Raw genomic sequence first — 21,482 nt, 5'->3', positions numbered from 1 at the left:
AAGAATTCTGTCATGTCTTTGGGGTAGGATATATGAACTCACTTATTATTCACGATTCATTCAGGATTTTCCGTTAATGTAGAAGTGTTTAGAAGCATATTCTATTCTTATTTACAATAAAAGTGACTCCAAAATGACACAATACATTATTTACCATTAATTTCTATTGGGGACAAAATCATCTGAAACACAACCAAAACAAACAGCAAATGCATCTAACAGATGTGTAGTCACAAGCTTGATGTAGTCATTGTGTGTTATGAATATGGGACCAAAGACTTCAATTTTTACTACTTTAATACACATATAAGGGAATTTGTCCCAATACTTTTAGCCCACTGAAATGGAGGGGACTAAGTACAAAAAGTGCTTTAATTTCTAAACAGTTCACCAGATTTTTATGAAAGTACCCTCAATTTAAAGTTGACAGTCTGAACTTTAACCTCAAAGTCCTTCTATCATTTCAAATCCAAAGTGTGGGAGTACAGAGCCAAAACAACAACAAAACATACTTTGGAGCTCAATGTACAACTAATAAAAATTGAAACTAATAAAGCTGAATTATTCAGTCCTGTGAGACAAGCCTAAAACAGCCTTTGTCTGACTGTGAATGTAGGCCTGCCTCATAGACATGGGAAGTAGGGGTGCTGAGGGTGCTACTGCAACCCCCGGAAAAATCGGAATAATGACAACAACAAAACCGACATAGCCATCTGCAGTGCGGGCAAAAAGTTTCCCCCGTCAGACTTCTATGGCCTCCATCCTTCCATCAGGCTTTATGCCTTAGTGATAAATGTGCACCTTTTACATCTCATTATTTTTAACAACCACAACAACAGAGCAAATAATCAGCCGTTTTGCTTGCCATTCATTTAATATTATTGATGTAGCCTATTGAATACATTTCAATACAAAAATACACAAACATTTGAAAACTAAATGGACTTTTATAACGCCAGAAAAACATATTGTATGGTCGAGTAATAACAATACAATTGTGGAAATGGTAGCCTGTGCAGAACGTGTTCAACTGACCACTTTACCAGTGAAAGTCTTGGTCACTCTGACAACCTGCTCTAATACTGCATGTCCATGTAACGTAAAACCATGAAGAGGTGCATTAATATAATTCTGAGATACAGATATTCATGGTGTTTAAATGGCTTCATGACCACCAGTCAGCTTGAAGAAGAGCTCCTGGTTCAACACCTCGGCCTGCTCTTTGGTGCGTGTGGCCATGAAGATGTAGCCCCCAATGTACTCGTGCACAATCTTGCAGGTTGCAGTCACACAGCTGAAGGCAATGTTGACATTGCCATTGAACTCAATGGCCATCTGGAATAAAGAAAAGAGGTTTAACAATCGATTCCACTTATAGGTCTTCTTCAGATAAACATTTAAGTCAGAATTAGTTGGTATATATTTGATACAATACAGTAGACAGTCCTAGTAAGATATAGATGAAGACACATTAGGCAGACAGTGAGATGTCTCACCTGTTGAATATCCCAGTTGACATTCCACTGCCTCATGGTGTTGTATCTCCATGTCTTCACCACATCTCCTATGCTGAGGTCAATGCGGATGAGACGGTTGTTGGTGACCCCAAGGACTTCATCTTTACGGCATCCCTTAAACCTGTGATTATACAGGAAATGTGTAGAACTTGGGTCATTTCAAGTGAGAAAAGATGTAGTGCTATGCTGACAAGGCGGATAGATGGAAAATATTTGACAAAAGGACAAGTACTCACCTCACCACAAAATAGGACACCCCAAAGTCAGGTAGACCCTGCCAGATTTGAAGAAACCTGAGGAGGGCATCTGTTAGAGGGAGCTGGGCCACATTCTGATAGGCTTCCAGGATGCGTGGAGTTAGCTGACAGAACAGAGGAATGGTTAGAATCACTGGAGTCAAGTTTGAACATTATGGTTGACTCTATTATCCTACATTCTGTAATATTATGCGAGTTTCCCCCAGATAGCCATGACTCTTACCTGTTTGGCTTTGTACTTTTTGTGGTAGCGTGGGGATACAAGGCTGTATGTGTTGATGCTGTCATCAGTCTGAGCAGTATTGGCCCCAGGGTTGGTTCGCTGCATGGCCAGGAAGGACTGGATATTCTGCACCTCACTAGAGAAAGAGCTGTCTGCTAGTGTCTTCCCTTTGGAGGCTAAACGGCAAGCTGCCATCCACCTGCTGTACTGCAGCTCCTAGTGACAGGAGATTAATGGACACAAGATGGAAATATACCATTGCGGAGCATGACATAGCAGGACTTAGTACATTTATATGTAGCAGTTGAGTCTATTCCTTGGAAAAGGTTGCATAGGATGATATGAATAGCTTCTCATTCATGGGAAGAATTCTGTAAACAGAGTGAGCTGAGAGTTGAGTTCCTTACATTCTCACAGCGTAGGTAGACTTCGTTCATGCCCTCAGCCCCAGGGATCAGCAGTCTGATGCAGAACTTCTGACCAGCCACACTAACGTCTGGGGCCACCTCACAGCCTGGGGAGCACAACAGTGTCTTAAGTGGCTAGGTTAGACTCACTGGCTTATTGAAGTCATCAGCGATTCATTATATCTACCATAATATTGATTGACCCAGAAGTGAAATCTTGTGTCAAACGTCATTTCTGAAGCTCTACGTACTAGAATGGATGCTGTATGTACACATCTTTGCAGTGGTATCAGCTTGTGTGGTTGTGAAAATGTGAGTGTATGTGCATGTAGCTAGGTGTGCAGTTTCCCAACATTTTACCTTTGAGGTTCATCTGCTGAATGGGTTCCTTGAGGCTCTCCTCTTTACTCTTGTAGTAGGAGATGGATGTGTTGTTGAATGCGAACCAGAACTGTTTATAGCCCTTTAGTGTCAGTCTTTTTGGTCTAGGTCGGAGAAAGTGAGATAAAACAAAGTACTACTAAAACGCTAACGTTTTTCTGCAACATTGGAAAGGGTATGCAGTTGAATGTGTGTGAGTGTGCATGTCAATATAACTGTGGCTGCACCGGAGTGTGTGTCTGCTTGGGAGTGTGTGGGTGAGTATGCGTATGTCTCATAGAAACTCCTCAAGACTATCCGAAAGTCTCATATATCTTGCGTGATCGATATCCAATCTAAACTCCAAGGCAGGAAAAGGTTGTCACTGGCAGAAAGATGGATCTGAAATCAGAGGGCATTCAGCCAGCCAACAATGATGTACATTGTCAACCCATCTTACCTGAAGATTTTCAAGTAGCCCTGCAGCTCTGGTGCTACCGTCATTGTTTCCTGTGTAGAGATAAAATCACCTGTCTATTTTGTGTTTTCATGTGCAGTTGCAATTCAACTTCTTTCCTGCTGCCTTTCAAATCGGCTATGGCCACAGCTACAGACCGTTACAGTATAGTGTTTTGCATGTCAGCAATCAAGTTTTCAAGATATATCACTTTAAAAATACTGAAATACAGCCGGTATGATGCATTTAGCATCATATGATGCAATAAGTCGCACTGGATAAGAGCGTCTGCTAAATGACTTAAATGTAAATGTAAATATGGTGCTAAATGTATCATACCGGCTAAATGCATCATTACCGCCTTATTTCTGCATTTTGAAAGTTCTATATCTTGAAAACTTGATTGTTGACATGCAAAACATTTTGGGACTATATCAACAATGGACTAATGAAACAAATACCTAAAGATAGTTTTTGAGTGGAATTTTCCTTTAACCCTAACCCTAACCTTAACCAAACCCTTAACCTTAACCCTAACCTCATTTGAACCAATTCTGAGATGAAAAATTGGTTTGCAGGTCAGGAGTGTCCGTATAGCCTTTACCGACTCAGAGGGACTAACCAGCATATCCGCAGTGATACTCTCCTCCGCTTCCATCTTCACCTCCAAACACTGAAGGGCAGAGTCAAGATCATCCATGGCAGGACATGATGTCATCGGCTGGGGCTCTGACAGAGACACCTTACCAATGTGGTACTGAGGATAGTGTACACACACACAAAGCACATACACAAACGTATAACATTGTGAAAGAGAAGGGAAGCAATGTGTCACAGACAGGGAAAAACCTTTGGTGCCATTTCAATCAGTCATTGTTTACCTGAAGGGCAGCAAAGAGCATCATCTCTTCCTCTGTGCAGTCAACATCCTCCAGCAAGATGGCCCAGCGAGCCTGCTCATACAGCTGGGTCAGACGGACCGCATCATACTGGAGACAAGGTAGATAAAGTGACAGATTACACACAGCCAAATTCATGGCCACCATGAGGTAAACAAAGGAAATAATCGATAGCCCCTCAGAAAGTGTGGTGCAGGCCTACCTTGGGATCCAGGTCATGGAAGCAGTAGTATTTGAAGCGTAGTAGCAGCCTGTCATGCTCCTGCACTCCCTGTTGGAGCAGAGAACGAGACGAATCCAGCCATCTAATGAAAATAAGAAAACACAGATTTAATTACACCCTCAATCGCACAGAGTAACCTACATAAACATATCTATGTGTGCTGTGCCCACATAAACAAGACACGCACCTGCTGTGAACTTGTGCCTTGTCCATAAGGCTGGTGGGACGGGCCATCTTGGTGATAGTCTCAGGAGCAGGTGCAGGTAGGCTGACAGACAACATCTTATACACAGCCTCAGTCTGCAGTGAGTCAGCAAAGTGAATAGGCATGCCATTGGACAGGGTGTGAGCTGGACCTGTCGTTATTACATATGCAGTTAGGATATGTTACACAGTATTTGGTATGTGCTGTACAGTGAAAGATACTGTACGGAATGTTACTCAGCCATTTAGAAATTTGAAGTGTACCTCCAATTCGACTGGACCTACCTGATGAGGTCCGAAGGCCTGTTAGATCGTATACTACTTCCTCTTCTGCCTCCTTGTCTTTTTTCTTTTTCTTCACCTCCATTGGCCGTAACAACGACAGCTCCTCTGGGTGACGCAGGTCTGAGGATGACCAGAGGGAAGCAGTGTAAGGGGCTACGGATGAACATCTGCAACAATAAGAAGAATCTCTTACTTTATTTAGGTGGGAACTCTTCTTCATATATTTACTTACTCAGCAGATGACAGACCCCCATGACCGTTTGGAAGACTGGACGAGAGAAGCAGGCCTGAAGCCTCAGGGTGGTCCCGTTGGGTAGCCCCAGTCTTAGAGGCTTGTGCTGGGGGGTGAGGCTCAGGCGAGCGTCGGCATGGATTTCATACTTCTCAAGGGTCCAGGATGGTCGGAGCAGCCACTGCTGCTTCTGTTCCCACCACAGGGCATGGTCTGACCAATCCTTCTTTATCTCTGGAGTGGACAGAGAGGTGTCTGGCGATGATGTATATGAACACATCTATGGTGCCTGGTGGTGATCATATTTGACACTCCAAATACAGTACAGTCTGTTGTTCATTTGCATAGATATTTTGAATGTTGTTTTGTCTGACTTACAGATGTTGTGGAGTATGAAGGAATAATAACTTAATACTCTACACCCCACGGTTGTATATGAAATAGATGTTCATATGCAATCTCAAATTATAAACTGGGTGGTTCAAGCCCTGAATGCTGATTGGCTGACAGCCGTGGTATATCAGACCATGTACTACGGGTATGACAAAACATACATTTTTACTGTTCTAATTACGTTGGTAACCAGTTTATAATAGCAATAAGGCACCTCAGGGGTTTGGGATATATGGCCAATATAACACACCAAAGAGCTGTGTCCAGGCACTTGCGTCATGCCTAAGAACAGCCCTTAGCTGTGGTATATTGGTCATATAACACAACCCCTCGGGTCTTGTTACTTAAATATACTATTATCTTTAATATACTACCAAGATGGATGGAAGTTGAAGTGTACATTGGTAGGGAACTCACGTGTCTTCTCCACAATTTTGAGAATGACGCCACCAATGTGCAGGTCTGAGGTCACGCTAACTTTGAGGGGTGGGGCCTCTGGGCCAAGCTCCTCCACTGTCACAGACAGATCCCAGGCAGCCATACTTACAGAGAGGGAAAAATATAGCACTCATCATCACAGTGAACAATTATCACTCAATTGTCAGGTGTTAATTGTGATAGCTGATGCTCCATCATAGAACTAACGATCAACTCTCATTTTTAAGGTATTATAGTGGTAATGAATCCATCTGTATTAACACATTTAAGATAGAAACACCCAATATTAAAATACTTTTCAATTAAAGCAAAAATAATTGTTTTCTCATTGCAAGTGAAATACTGAACATTGATAGACAATGTATGGTTATTAGATCAGACAACAAAGGGTGAGATCAGGTAATACAGTGAATAAAACTACAGGGAAAATCTTGTCTGCTCTGCACGTGACCTTCTTAGCAAACCCCCACATTAAAATATATTGAAATGAAGTACTCCACCAGCATAAACCTCATTGTGTTGTAATTATAAGATAGGAAACCAAAACCATATTACTTCCTGTAAACGAATGACCCCTTTCTCAATCAACTATGAAATAACACCCATACTCCTATCCAATCTTTTCTATCTGTCCTTTCTTTACTTTTAGACTATCATAGGCATAATAAAATGTTACATCTGTAATTAACTATTCAGAATCTGTTCCTCAACATCACCCATTTTCATATAGCATACTTCTACTCTCTGCCCTGACAGGACATTGTTGTTCCTTACCTAGTTGTAAGTCCCAAACTAATGTTCTTCAGTCAAACAATATAGGTGCCCTCTGCCTCTCTTTGCAGCTTGTGAAATCTGCCTGTTACTTCCTCCAGTCTCTCTCACGTCTTAGTTGCTGCGGTCTCATCCTGTGTGTGAGCAAATGTCAAGAGAGCGATAACTGTTCCGCTTTTACATGCCATTTTTCTTTAAGGGGGAGTTTATCATCAGATATTGTTTCTGAGAAACATGTGAGACAAGTTATGCATAGGATATACAAATCAAATCAACTAGTAAACACATATTGGAATTGGGATAGTTAGAACAACTTGATTAAGTTGACCTCTAAAATATGTATGCTACCATTTTTTATATCATGATGAGAACTTGGCTAGTTTGTGAACGGGTAGGTAGGGTGAATTTGAGACACTCCTGAGGGCTTGGTGAGTAATGCCCTCTAGTGGTTAATTAGAGGCAAATCATGAGTTTGAGATATATCAAGGTTAAGATGCATAAAAATGGCAAGTCTTGTCATAAGGTCAAGGTTTGTTTTCAGGGCATTGGATAAATACTTCTCATACATTTATACTGAACAAAAACATGTAATGTTTCATGAGCTGAAATAAAAGATCCTGGACATTTTCCATATTAACAAAAATCATATTTCTCTCAGATTTTGTGCACACATTTGTTTCAGTCCCTGTTAGTGAACCTTTCCCCTTTGCCAAGATAATACATCCACCTGACAGGTGTGGCATATGAAGAAGATTATTAAACAGCGTGATCATTACACAGGTGCTGGGGACAATAAAAGGCCAATCTAAAATGTGCAGTAGTCACACAACACTACAGATGTCTCAAGTTGAGGGAGTGTGCTATTGGCTTGCTGACTGCAAGAATGTCCACCACAGCTGTTGTCAGATAATTTAATGTTAATTTCTCGATCATAAAGTCTCCAATGTCATTTTAGAGTATTTGGCAGTACGTCCAAACGGTCTCATGACCTCAGACCACATGGAACCACGCCAACCCAGGACCTCCACATCCGCCCTCGTCACCTGCAGGATCATCTGAAAATGAGGTCTAATTCTGTCAATAAAAGTTGTGGGGAAAAAGTCATTCTGATTGGCTGGGCCTATACCCTGCCCAGTCGTGAAATTCATAGATTAGGGCCCAATAAACTTGTAGAAATTGATTGATTTCCTTATATGAACTGTAACTTGGTAAAATATTTTAAATTGGTGCACGTTTCATTTATATTTTTGTTCAGTTTAAAAAGTGTGATTTTTAAATTTTAATTAAGCAATCTGCAAATCCATGCAGATTAACACAATCTGAATATGCTTTGAGAGGTCTCCCCATTGGAAAAGAGTAAGGACATAACCACAGACACAAATTAACTTAAAAATACATTCAGATATATTTTGCAGAACAGGATTCAATTTCACTTGTACATTACACTTCTGGGGATTTGTGTTGACATAAAGCATATGTGGGTGCCACTTCTGATAATGGACTGGTTGTGTAATCAGACTCAAATCTGCCATGTCTAGTCTACTGGCACCCAGAGTCCTGAAGAACTCTAGAATAGCAAGGCTATGGTGAAATGTGAAAAAAAAAAAAAAAGCTTGACGGGAACAGTACATATTTTAAACAACCCTCCCACATTACTGTCAGAACCTGACAAACAAAACATCCTTGAGTATGACATTAAAGGTCTTAAAAAACGATATCCTGCAGTTGTTGGCTGGCAGATTTTTTGTGCACCATGTGAAGCAGAAGAGCTTTAATACAAGCGCCAACTAGAGATGATACTTCTCTCTGCTCTGTATTACCAGTCAAAGGGGTTTAATGACGAGAGAAGATATTCAAAAAAGTTAAATCACCATTTAACTTCCACAGCTGTAATCCAATGCGGATCCCAAGATCAGTACTTCCATGACCAAGCAACATTCATTTCTAAAGATCTGGAAAGCACAGTATTGTGAGCTTGTAAGCCTGTACACCAGTAGCACAACTACAATGACCTGAATTTATGAAAGATATCCTGTCCAGAAAGGGAGAAATCTTAGTCAGGCGCCCTACACATATATTTAAGACAGCTGGTCTCAGCAGTCTTAAAATAAAACAAAGAGAAAAATGAAGCAGTCATATTGCACCTTGACATCATGGTTCAACACCCAAATAGAACTTTACTTGTTTTGTTATAAGCTGCAGCACTGATATGAATGCAGTGTCATTGTGCCAACCAAAGCTCTAGCCTGGTCTGCTGCTCCAGTAATAGGTGTTTGTTAAGTTTGCCCAATCAAATTATTTGTTTCAGAGAGTTCTGTGATGAGGAAGACACTAAGTACAATTTCATTAAGGCCGTAAAAATGGACAAAGAAAATGAAACCCTTTGTTGGTTGAAGTTTGGGCAAGATGGCATACAGTATCATTTTGAGGGTATAAGGGAGAGGGGGGGGTTATATCTTAAGGGAATGGCATCTTGATCCTCTGTGGTCTTGCGGTTGGATCTTCATGTGTTCTGGCCCTGTTCTCCTCACTCATCACCGGATGGCTATCAGTCCCACATCTATCAGTTTCTGGATCTTCTGAGCAATGCCTGGATTCTTAAGGTGACTGAAAGGGTCCAGGGAGAAAGAGAGAACAAATTAACTAACTTTCAAGCTCATTTGGCCAATTACAGTGTGTGATTATGGTGCATGCGTTGTATACTATGTAGACAGTGAGTGTGTAAAATGTGTAGCTGCGGAGTTGGCCTGCTTACTCGCTGAGTGCCTGTGGATCCTTCTGCATCTGCTCTAGGATCATGCGCATGGCTGGGTCACTCATGATCTGCTGCACCTCCGGGTCAGCCATGGCCCTCCTCTTCACGTCCTCTGGACTGTCGTCATTCCTCACGTGCTGGCTCATCATGCAGCGCTGGATGCCCTCTGTGGCCTCCTGCACTCGGAACAGAGATGGTTTAACTGTTAGCCTCAGTCCGCTCAGTGACACCAACAAAACAAGGTAGAAGGACCATAAGCCATGGCTTAATATTTAATAGAAACCGCATATAAAATACACTTCACTTTCTTTTAGAGTTGGTTGGTAAAGGAGATCCTGCTAGTGCACCAATGTAAATCTGTCATACTGTACCTTGGAAGTAGAGTCCAGCTCCAGAGCCTTCTCGTAGGCAACCATCGCTTTAGAGAAATCTTTCATGGCCTCCAAAGCAGCTGCCTTGCGCGTGTACCCTTTTACTGTGCAGAGAAGTTAGATGAAGTCTATGCTTTTAAAGGGCCTAGGTTTGATACAGTTCAAACAATTGCACATCAGCAGTCAAGTTCTCAAGATGCAATTTATCTCCAGTTTTCTGATGACCAAAATCAATTAGGAGAAAAACGTAAACATGGCTGCTATTAGAAAAGCTAGGAGGCCTGTATGTGCTAAATCAATTAAATGGTGGACTGACCATTTCATTTTTAAAGTAAAAGGTTTTAAAGTTCAATACGTACTGAAGGTAGGATCAAGTTTGATACAGTCCTCACAATCCTAAAAAGAGAAAAAAAAAATCAGTCCTAGTCCTTTGACTGATAAACACTTGATATCCACTTTATTAGTTAGTAATGAGGATAAAGCTCATATACATGCATGGCACCACAGTAGTCAGGTGTGCTGTACCTTTAGGGCAAGCTGGAACTCCAGCAGCTTCGTGTAGCAGGCAGCTCTGTTGCTGAAGAGCTTGGCGTCATTGGGGTTCCTCTTGATGGCCTCAGAGTAATGTCTCATGGCTGAAGGATAGTCTCCTGTAGAACAGAGAATAACCACAGCATGTCAGATACCCTAACACTAACATAATTTTTTTTTTTTAATTGTACCTTTATTTAACCAGGCAAGTCAGTTAAGAACAAATTCTTATTTTCAATAACGGTCTAGGAACAGTGGGTTAACTGCCTGTTCAGGGGCAGAACGACAGAGTTGTCAGGGGTTTGAACTTGCAACCTTCCGGTTACTAGTCCAACGCTCTAACCAGTAGGCTACCCTGCCGCCCCAATCTAAAATGGTATACAGACAACTAGAGAAATCTTACCACTAAGAGTACACACAGGCATGACACATAATTAATACTTTCAACTGCTGTAGATCCTCCATTTCACAGACACACACCTTTCTGGAAGGACTCGTTGCCCTTGTTCTTCTCTTCCAAGGCCTGATCTGGGTTGATGTAGGCCAGCTTCTCCTGCTCCTTCAATACCTTCTCCGCCTGCAGACATAGAAGGGATGGTGAGAGTGACAGGACGGTGATTAACAGACTGGTTAAAGAGTCGTTATCGAACCCAGCATAATCTACCCTGACAGTCCTCATTCAATAGGGTCAACACTCTGTACCTGCTGGCACTTCTTAAGGACATCAGGGGTGCGATGCTCTGTCAGACTCTTGTTGTAAAACTGGACTGCTTCCTTGTATTTCTCCTGCTTGAAGTATGAGTTGCCAACCCTAGCCAAGGCCCTGAGAGAGGAGGATAGGGATAGAGACATTAAGCACAGATGACTCAAGCTCTGACATTCCATTTCCCCGGTTTGTAGCAGAGCCCACCATTACCAAAATGTGACCTGCCAATGGTGAATACAAGGATTTAATTGGCTGCTTATTCAGGAGACCTAATCTCTCCTCATACACCGTGTGCAACAGTCCCCTTCAGACTCCCAGCAGTTTATACCCTAGAGGGTGACTCACGTGTAATTATTTTCAGTGAATTGACGAGGAACTCACTTGGCAATGTGTCTGTAGTCCTCCCGGTTCTCTCTGCCCACCTCGATGGCCTTGTCACACAGCTCCCTGCACTTCTCATACTCAGCTTTCTCAAAGAACACAGCTGGGATGGGAAAACAGACAAATGCAGACACCTTAGAAAGCACCTCATTTTCCAATCAAATATTACAGATCATAAAAACTATGCATATAAGAATCATATGACATTGTCTGCATGATGGTAAGCTAGGATAGTATTTTATTAGATCCCCATAAACTACTGCTATGGTAGCAGTAGTTAATATTTATTCTTAAAAGCAAGACAAATCTATTCTGTAAAATGACTTGAGGACCCACACAAATTGGTCAAATGCTATGCTGCTTTATCTGCCCTTAATCATATGGAAATAGAAAATTGTACCCAGGATTAGGGGGTAGAGATATTCACTCAGTTAATCGCATTTAATTCTGATCAAGCCAATTAGTTCTACCATGGATATAATATGACAATTTTTCCCATATACATACTTCCGAGATAAATACAACTTGACAATTCGTTAAATGGAGGAAAACTACAAGTTTAACTCATTAAATATGAACCTCTATTAGCATATTTAAGACAACTGTAAATAGGAGCTCAACAAGGCACTGAGTTGGGAAGATCCTAGAATTCACTCAATGTACAATAGCCCCTTAGATATTAATTTAGAATCCTCTAAATGAAATTAGATCTTCAAGGACATTTTATCAATCCAACAGTATTTTTCATTTAGAGATCCCTTTTATTTTATTTAACTAGGCAAGTCACTTAAGAACAAGTTCTTATTTACAATGACGGCCTACCCCGGCCAAACCCTAACGACGCTTGGCCAATTGTGCGCCACCCTATGGGACTCCCAATCATGGCTGGGGTAGTGACGTCTCTAGCACTGAAATGCAGTGCCTTAGACCACTGCGCCACTCAGAAGCCCCTTTCATGTGTCCTACCAATTATTATTGGATTATTTACCATAGCAACCACTCGTTACCATAAAAAAAAAAACATTTCTCAGTTCGTTGGCTTTCTTGGAGATCTAACATTTTAATTTGCAGGGATATTTGTTTTTGTAAGTAAAAAATAAAATAAAAAACTTATTTAACTTTTATAATATTCCTGTTGCTATTGTTATATGTACATACAATAAATGTGTATGTAGAGGGATAAGTTTCTTCACCAATTCTCTTACCATTTTGTACAATTATGTGATTAGCCTACCAGTTGGTGTAACTAATGTTAATTCTCGAGAGGAATTATGATGTGTTAATTCTCTTTTTGTAACTTGCGTATAGAAATTGCTGACATGACGGTTTAATGTAATATTGTTTATTGGATTTACATTATAGTAATTTTCTATTTATTTGACCCCGTTTCCCTCTGTACACAGACTATAGCAGCATACCACCCTGCATCCCACTGCTGGCTTGCTTCTGAAGCTGGGCGGGCTTGTTCCTGGTCAATCACTAGATGGGAGACCAGATGTTGCTGGAAGTGGTGTTGGAGGGCCAATAGGAGGCACTCTTTCCTCAGATCTAAAAAAAACATGCCACTGCCCTGTGTAGGGTGCCGTCTTTCGGATGGGATGTTAAACGGGTGTCCTGACTCTGTGGTCATTAAAGAGCCATGGCACTTATTTAAGAGTAGGGGTGTTAACCTTGGTGTCCTGGTTAAATTCCCAAGCGGTCCCTCATACCATCATGGTCACCTAATCATCCCCAGCTTACAATTGGGTCATTCATCCCCTTCCTCTCCCCTGTACCTAATCCCCAGGTTGTTGCTGTGAATGAGAATGTGGTCTCAGTCAACTTACCTGGTAAAAAAAACATGTATACTCTGTTTCATAATTAAAATACTGGGCTTCTGTGTCTGTTAACACTTTGACCAGATTGCAGTCGTATCCATTTACTCCTAGTGGCCTATCCACACAGAGAACACCAGACTCTGTTTTACACAATATTATCTGTCTCTGTGTGTATACACAATGATGATTGTATACCTGCTTGGTTAGAAAGATATGTCATGTTGGTTGGGTCATGCTTAAGGGCTTCTTCATAATGTTTCAGTGCAGTGGTAAAGTCTTTTTTCTTGTATGCCTCGTTGCCCAGCTCCTTCTCCTTTAGAGCCTATGGAAGCACAATGGACATTTAAGCTGTTAAAAACAATGCTGAGAGGGCAAGAAATCCCACAAATCGGTGTGGGTGCTAAGGAGATACATGCACAAATTACCATTGTCCCAGACTGTGAAGGACTATGGGATTACTTATAATGCAATATATTTACTTGTCTCTTGTTCGCAGGTAAGTCTTCCTCTTTGGGAGGGGGTGGCTGAGTCTCTTTGGGTTTGGGAGGTGGGGGAGGAGTAGGCTCTTCCTCTTCATCCATGCCAGCCAAGTCTAACCCCAGCAGGACCGACAGGGTGGTCATTACTCTAGGGTCCTGGAGCTTCCTAAGGGTTGAAGGACAGACAGTGTACTTGAATTAGATCACAGGAAATTCACAAGCGCTACAAAGGAATGTTGTGTTCTGGTACTTATTACTACAGTCAGACAAGATAAAAACTGAAAAGCATGAAAGAATGCAGTAAATTTCTAAATGTACAGGTGCCGTTGCAACAACACAAAAGGCGTCCACAGAAATACTTACAAGCCAAGCATAGACGGTTTATCCCTGAGCTGCTCCAAAAGCGCTCGGTACTCTGGATCTTTCATCAGGGCATGGGTTCGAGAGTCGCTCTCCAGCTTTTCAAACATGTTGGGCATGGAGAAGGGGTTCATCATCTTTTTTTCTGGTGAGGCAAGAGGTGAAATTCACAACACAGGGAAAACGCATGATGAGCAAACAAAATCCCATTGTTGTTTTTATAATGTAAGTGAAAGTGTGACAGGTTCAAATATTTCTACCTGCTAACCGGGCTTCTATGTTCTGCAGCCCCTCCTTGAGCTGCTGATTAGTGGGCTCCTGTCTGAATCCCTCTTGGTACGTCAATTTTGCATCCTCAAACTGTCCAAGGAACTCCTGGGCTGCCGCTTTCCTTGAGTAGCCCTGTGCAAGCACAAATCATGGTGATGAGGCTTGTCACTTTTGACAATAACTAGTGCAAATACAAGCCACCCTCTCTGGACAACTGTGCTGTGACATCGTCTCACCTTTCCCCAGTCAGGTTTAATCTTGATGGTCTGACAGGCGTCCTCCAGAGCACTCTCGTAGTTGCCCTTCTTGGCATGGGCAGCCGAGCGGTTGCTGAAGAGGACATGGTTTGAGGGATCGAGGGCCAACGCTTCTGTGTAGCAGCGTATGGCCTCGTCGATCTTCCCGGCACTCAGTGCCTTGTTGCCCTGATCCTTCAACTGTGACACCTGAGGGGAAAGAGGGACCTGAATAAATTCACTGTAATCAAATCTGTTTAAATATATTGCTTTTTCATGATATTGATTTTCTACTAAACTGACAAGTAAAGAAATACTGCCATCGTGATTTGTCCATTTTGAGCTCTATAAACAATCTGATTCCTAAAGCAGCCATGGTCTAACGTTAGGAGCCAGCAGTCAGGTTAAACCAAACAAGCCTAGACATCTACATGCTATGAGGCCATTACATATTGCAGAACCTTGCCATGTTTCAACTAAACGGATATAGACTGCTAGCTGAACCACTAAGATGTTAAAGGTGGTTTACTGAGTTGAACTAGCTACTGCTATATGATAGCTAGCAAGTTTGATTGCTGCCTGACTTGAAGTCCTGCCCAACGCTTAACTTAACTTGCAGGTTAACTTGCCAGCCATGTCCTAACTTAGTAGTCAGTTAGATAACCAACTAGTACGCTAGCTAGCTAATTGGAAAAGCTAGCTAGATAGCCATGTTGGTAAACGTGAAAAAGTTAACTACCAGCAATGTTAGCCATTTCACAGCATGAAGTCATTCGTGCCTGCACTTTGTTTTTTTTCTCATGATCGACAGACCATGCGTATGTAATATTAGCTAGGTAACTAGCTAGCTATAATAGCTGATTAGCTAGCTAACTACCGGCAGTTAAATCGGCTGGCTACTAATACACACGGTTCTGGACCAAACATATTTGCCGGCTAAATTAGCCAACTACAATTGAAAGCTATTTTGTAAGCTAATGTGTTAACATGACCAGTTAGCTATATAGCTAATACGCTAACATTGCCGGTTAGCTAGCTAGCCAGCCAACTAGCTACCGTTACATGGCGAGCTAGTAACAATGAAGTCCGCATTGAGTAAAGCGAGGTAGAAAATTGTAACTAGTTTGCTGGCTAGCTATCAATCTTCAAATAGGACAAAGCGTTATAATTGACCACCATACACACACGGTGCGACAATACTGTAAATATTGCAGAAGAAACAGTTTTTTGACCCGAATATTGATGAGTTGCTACTCACTTTCTCCATGGTATAACCATGAGGTTCCAGAAACTACTGTGAGACGAAAGCACCGCCCCTGCACAATATGGAACTAGGTTGCCAGATTATGTCCAAAGAAAGCGAAGACCTGAGATCAAAAATGTTTTGTGGCAGTTTCCTTTAGGATGTTTTCTATTGTTTGTTAAATATAGATCTGCGTATTAGATAATTTGTCAATATAAAAGTGTTTATGAAGTTGATTGATAACCAAACTGTGTTACTCTAAACTCCGGCTTGCATACATGGCAACCCAAGAGCGCTTACCTATTATAGTTCAGTAATATTTCTGGCTTTATGCGCACTGGTGTATGATTGGTTCAGCTTGGTTAATCGAGAAAAGCTCAGCAAATCAAAGGCTAGTTCGCGTTGAGTACGATGAGTAAAACAACAAACGTCGAGTCAAGGAACGTTACCATATTCATTCTAGAAGGATCGATCTGATTCATGTCTTTTCTAGAACATTCTGGATATTGGGAAACGCTTGCTGTTGTTTATATAAATCATCAATTGAGTATGATATGCTGTCAGTGGACCTGGTATGACAAAAGGAACATAAGGACAAAATGAGTTATGAGAGAAATCTCCCCTTAGAAAGCCCTGGGTTATATATAATAAAGAATGGAAGCTGCATACAGTGCATTCTGAAAGTATTCAGACCCCTTGACTTTTTTCACGTTTTGTTATGTTACAGCCTTATTCTAAAATGGATTAAATTGTAATTTGTTCTAATCAATCTACACAGAATAACCCATAATGACAAAGCAAAAGGTTTAGAAATGTTGGCCAATTTTTTTTTAAACAAACAAACAAAAAAAATACATTTACAGAAGTATTCAGACCCTTTACTCAGTACTTTGTTGAAGCACATTTGGCAGGGATTACAGCCTTGAGTTTTCTTGGGTATGGTGCTACAAGCTTGGCACACCTGTATTTGGAGAGTTTCTTCCATTCTTCTCTGCAGATCCTCTCAAGCTCTGCCAGGTTGGATGTGGGAGCATCACTGCGCAGCTATTTTCAGGTCTCTCCAGAGATGTCTGATCAGGTTCAAGTCCAGGCTCTGGCTGGGCCAGTCAAGGACATTCAGAGACTTGTCCCAAAGCCACTCCTGCGTTTTCTTGGCTGCGTGCTTAGGACCGTTGTCCTGTTGGAAGGGGAACCTTCACCACAGTCTGAAGTCTTGAATGCTCTGGAGCAGGTTTCCATCAAGGATCTATATTTTGCTCCGTTCATCTTTTACCCAATCCTGACTAGGCTCCCAGTCCCTGCTGCTGAAAAACATCCCCACAGCATGATGCTGGCACCACCATGCTTCACCGTAGCGGGCTGTCATGTGCCTTTTACTGAGGAGTGGCTTCCATCTGGCCACTCTACCATAAATGACTGATTGGTAGAGTGCTGCAGAGATGGTTGTCCTTTTGGAAGGTTTTCCCATCTCCACAGAGGAACTCTGGAGCTCTGTCTGAGTGACCATCGGGTTCTTGGTCATCTCAATGACCAAGGCCCCCGATTGCTTAGTTTGGCCATGCGGCCAGCTCTAGGAAGAGTCTTGTTGGTTCCAAACTTCTTCCATTTAAGAATGATGGATGCCACGGTGTTCTTGGGGACCTTCAATGCTGCAGAATTCTTTTGGTACCCTTCCCTAGATCTGTGCCTCTACGGATAATTCCTTCAGCCTCATGAATTGGTTTTTGCTCTGACTTGCTTATATAGACAAGTGTGTGCCTTTCCAAATCATGTCCAATCAAGTTGTAGAAACATCTCAAGGATGATCAATGGAAACAGGATGCACCTGAGCTCAATTTCGAGTCTCGTAGCAAAGGATCTGAATACTTATGTAAATAAGGTATTTCTATTTTTAATACATTTGCAAACATTTCTAGAAACCTGTTTACACTGTCATTATTGGGGTATTATTGGGGTATTGATGAGGAAAATTCTTTATTTAATCAATTTTAGAATAAGGCTGTAATGTAACAAAATGTGGAACAGTCAAGGGGTCTGAATACTTCCTGAATGCACTGTATATGTGATGTTATTCCTTTCCTATTGTTGTAACGTTAAATAAATTAATGAATAGCAATGAAGTCATTAATAAATATAGTGGTAACCTATAAACTATCTTAGATTCGTGTTGTAAAAAATAACATTTATTTTCTTTAATTCATTAATACGAATGGATACTTACACGATAACATGATCAACTCTATTAATATTATCATACTGCTATACTTCTTTCCACAAGGGATGTTAGAGTATTAAAATATATTCAATATTTCTGAAGGGTGGATATATCATCTTTACAGTAGACATGGAATCCATAGTAACACACAGTATAATGAGCTTGAACACCAAGTGGTAAGGATTTAATAATAATAGGCAAACAAGTAGCCTACACATATGTTTAATGTAAGGGTTAAGGTGATCTCATTCCCCTTCCATACTCACACCATGATGATTGTAATTACCCGTCCTTGTGAGACGTCCCTGCAGCACCAGAGCTGCCTGATTGAGCTGCAGCTTTTTGTTTTGTTCCCCTTGCTCAGATATTGCATGCAACAAACAATGGTTGGGTGCCACGTCATCGACTGTGTCATCGACTGTCAGATTGCCATAACATATGATGTGGTTACCTGAAACTTAAAATGCCTATCCAGACGTTGTAAGATCTGGCATGCGTCAGCGACGCCTGAGCAAAGGAACATTACCATATCAAATCACATTTATTTATAAAGCCCTTCTTACATCAGCTGATATCTCAAAGTGCTGTACAGAAACCCAGCCTAAAACCCCAAACAGCAAGCAATGCAGGTGTAGAAGCACGGTGGCTAGGAAACTCCATAGAAAGGCCAGAACCTAGGAAGAAACCTAGAGAAGAACCAGGCTATGGGGGGTGGCCAGTCCTCTTCTGGCTGTGCCAGGTGGAGATTATAACAGAACATGGCCAGGATGTTCAAATGTTCATAGATCACCAACAGGGTCAAATAATAATAATCACAGTGGTCGAGGGTGCAACAGGTCAGCACCTCAGGAGTAAATGTCAGTTGGCTTTTCGTAGCCGATCACATTCAGAGTATCTCTACCGCAGCACCGTAGCACGTCCGGTGAACAGGTCAGGGTTCCATAGCCGCAGGCAGAACTGTTGAAACTGGAGCAACAGCACGGCCAGGTGGACTGGGGACAGCAAGGAGTCAGAAAGAAAGAAAGAATTAGAGAGAGCATACTTAAATTCACACACGACACCGGATAAGACAGGAGAAATACTCCAGATATAACAGACTGACCCTAGCCCCCCGACACATTAACTACTGCAGCATAAATACTGGAGGCTGAAACAGGAGGGGTCGGGAGACACTGTGGCTTCATCCGATGATACCCCCGGACAGGGCCAAACAGGCAGGATATAACCCCACCCACTTTGCCAAAGCACAGCCCTCAACCCACTAGATGGATATCTTCAATCACCAACTTCAACCACCACAAGGCCAAGTATAGCCCACAAAGATCTCCGCCACAGCACAACCCAAGGGGGGCGCCAACCCAGACAGGAAAATCACGTCAGTGACTCAACCCACTCAAGTGACACACCCCTCCTAGGAACGGCATGGAAGAGCACCAGTAAGCCAGTGACTCAGCCCCCATAATAGGATTAGAGGCAGAGAATCCCAGTGGAGATTCATATTCTACTTGAATCAGACTCCTCTGGAGAAAAACATCAATCAATCAATCACATTTATTAATAAAGCCCTTTTTACATCAGCAGATGTCACAAAGTGCTTAAACATCAGTCCTAATCCCCAACAAAGCATTGAGTTTCAGGACAACATGTTGATGAACACATTTAAAGTAATGCTGATATTTCCGATTTCACTGGATGTTTTGTAGGATTTTTTGGGAAGTTTATGATTCATCATAAATGATCATATAATCATTACTTAATTCATCTATCTGCTTGCCATCACAGTTCAATGCAGCAACAGTGTGGATTTTCTAAAGAACATGTGATGTAGGATCCTTTTGTTATGTTGTCATTAATCCTTTGCAGTGCCTTGCTGAGTTGCAGTTACCCCTGTATGTCGCCTGATGGCAGCAGGAGCTTAGCATCGCTCAGCGTACACTGCTGGGTGTTGCCGACCCAACCCCTGGATTCTTATTTGAAAAAATGTTGTTAATTTATGATAACCTTAGTAAGAGATACTGTATGTGTGAATGTGTGTGTGGGTGGGTGGGAAGCTGGGGCGAGCCGGACATAAACCAGCAATCGTGAACAAGGTTCTCTCCCGCTGCTACACGCCAATAGTCTAAATCACCTGTCAAACTCATTCAGAGGGCCGAATGTCTCAGTGTTTTAGCTCCTCCCTTGTACTTGATTGATTAATTAAGGTCATTGGTTAGTTAGGAACTCCCCTCATCTGGTTGTGTAGGTCTTAATTGGACACAAATTGAAAGGAAACGCCAAAAACCAGCAGACACTCGGCCCTCCATGAAATGAGTTTGACTCCCCTGGTCTAAATGATCCCATCCTAAATGGGGTTTTGTGCCATTTCCAAGCCCATTAGAAAACACACTGAATAGCTTGGCAGAAAAAAATAATGAAAAGGGCAATGAACGTTTGGCTCTGCCTGAGAGAAATATTGTAAAATATATATATATATATATATATATGACCATGACTCTGCCTATTCATAAAAATGTCTTATGTCCCATCACCCTATGGCCCAAATGCTGCTGAATCAACCTACATAACTTTTATGTGACAGATAATGAAATTGGAGAGCAGGTGTGTGTATGAGAGTGTCAGCATAAGAACGAGTGTCTATATATACACATCCGTGTATGTGTTTGCGTGTGTGTATATTGGTGTGCATGCATTTGTGAGCGAGGGAGCGAGAGAGAGTCTTTCACAGCTCACTGCACAGCTAGATTGTCTGCAGAAGAGGTGACAAATTAGAGAGGCAGTGTCAAAAGAGAAGAGAGCAACATCACCCAAAGAAGTGGTAAGGATGGGTGGAGAGAATGTGATATGTGAAATTACATGGGATTTGATGTGATGTGATGCTCTGTAATGACATGAAGCAAACACGTGAATCACTGAGGGAATAGTGAATACAGGATATTGAAAGCAGTGGTGCTGTCAGAGCAGAAGGGGCGACTGTAATGACAAAGACGCAGACGAGAGGGCAGCCTGAGAGCTGAGGAGGTGTGGAGCGAAACAACAACAGGGAAGGTTGTGGGTAGGGGCAGGGGGAGAGTCAGTTTGTGTGGCAGTGGCATCAATTGATTTATTCCTTCTGTATCGATCAGCCGACAGCCCTGTCCATGAAGGAAAGCATGAGGATTATTGCATTGGCTTTTGTAATGAATGGGGCTCCTGGAGTGGGGAGAGAGGGGCTGGCACTAAATCAGTGTGGTGTTGATCATCCAGATGGGCCCAAGAAAGCATGAAATAGGTACAGCAAGTGTGTGTGTGTGTGTGTGTGTGTGTGTGTGTGTGTGTGTGTGTGTGTGTATGTAAGAATGCTGTTCATAGACTACAACTCAGCATTCAACACCATATTCCCCCCCAAGCTCATCAAGATGAACACCTCCCTCTGCAACTGGACTCTGGACTTCCTGACGGGCAGGCTCCAGGTG

The 21,482-nt window shown here is 42.0% G+C and overlaps 2 protein-coding genes across 2 annotated transcripts; both read right to left on the bottom strand.

Annotated features, from left to right (window-relative positions):
- Positions 1–856: 856 nt before the first annotated feature.
- LOC124007063 (fermitin family homolog 3-like) lies at positions 857–6,803 on the bottom strand. The gene is made up of 15 exons (XM_046317342.1): positions 6,670–6,803; positions 5,875–5,999; positions 5,065–5,298; positions 4,833–4,952; positions 4,531–4,699; positions 4,323–4,425; positions 4,103–4,210; positions 3,844–3,978; positions 3,225–3,274; positions 2,765–2,889; positions 2,405–2,511; positions 1,998–2,213; positions 1,754–1,878; positions 1,497–1,638; positions 857–1,335 (listed from the first exon to the last, which is right to left on the bottom strand). Exons 2-15 carry the CDS (start codon positions 5,996–5,998, stop codon positions 1,156–1,158), a joined length of 1,938 nt encoding a protein of 645 aa, XP_046173298.1. The 5' UTR covers position 5,999; positions 6,670–6,803; the 3' UTR covers positions 857–1,155.
- Positions 6,804–8,047: 1,244 nt separating this feature from the next.
- On the bottom strand, positions 8,048–16,088 carry LOC124007362 (stress-induced-phosphoprotein 1-like). The gene is made up of 14 exons (XM_046317863.1): positions 15,831–16,088; positions 14,573–14,782; positions 14,327–14,468; positions 14,070–14,211; positions 13,707–13,872; positions 13,423–13,549; positions 11,411–11,513; positions 11,026–11,146; positions 10,804–10,900; positions 10,318–10,442; positions 10,152–10,188; positions 9,793–9,896; positions 9,422–9,597; positions 8,048–9,273 (listed from the first exon to the last, which is right to left on the bottom strand). Exons 1-14 carry the CDS (start codon positions 15,837–15,839, stop codon positions 9,201–9,203), a joined length of 1,632 nt encoding a protein of 543 aa, XP_046173819.1. The 5' UTR covers positions 15,840–16,088; the 3' UTR covers positions 8,048–9,200.
- Positions 16,089–21,482: the final 5,394 nt, after the last annotated feature.

Source organism: Oncorhynchus gorbuscha, linkage group LG20 (assembly GCF_021184085.1).
Source record: "Oncorhynchus gorbuscha isolate QuinsamMale2020 ecotype Even-year linkage group LG20, OgorEven_v1.0, whole genome shotgun sequence".
NCBI lineage: Eukaryota > Metazoa > Chordata > Actinopteri > Salmoniformes > Salmonidae > Oncorhynchus > Oncorhynchus gorbuscha.
The sequence above is the reverse complement of the archived record's forward strand: the minus strand, read 5'-3'. Positions and strand labels throughout refer to the sequence as shown.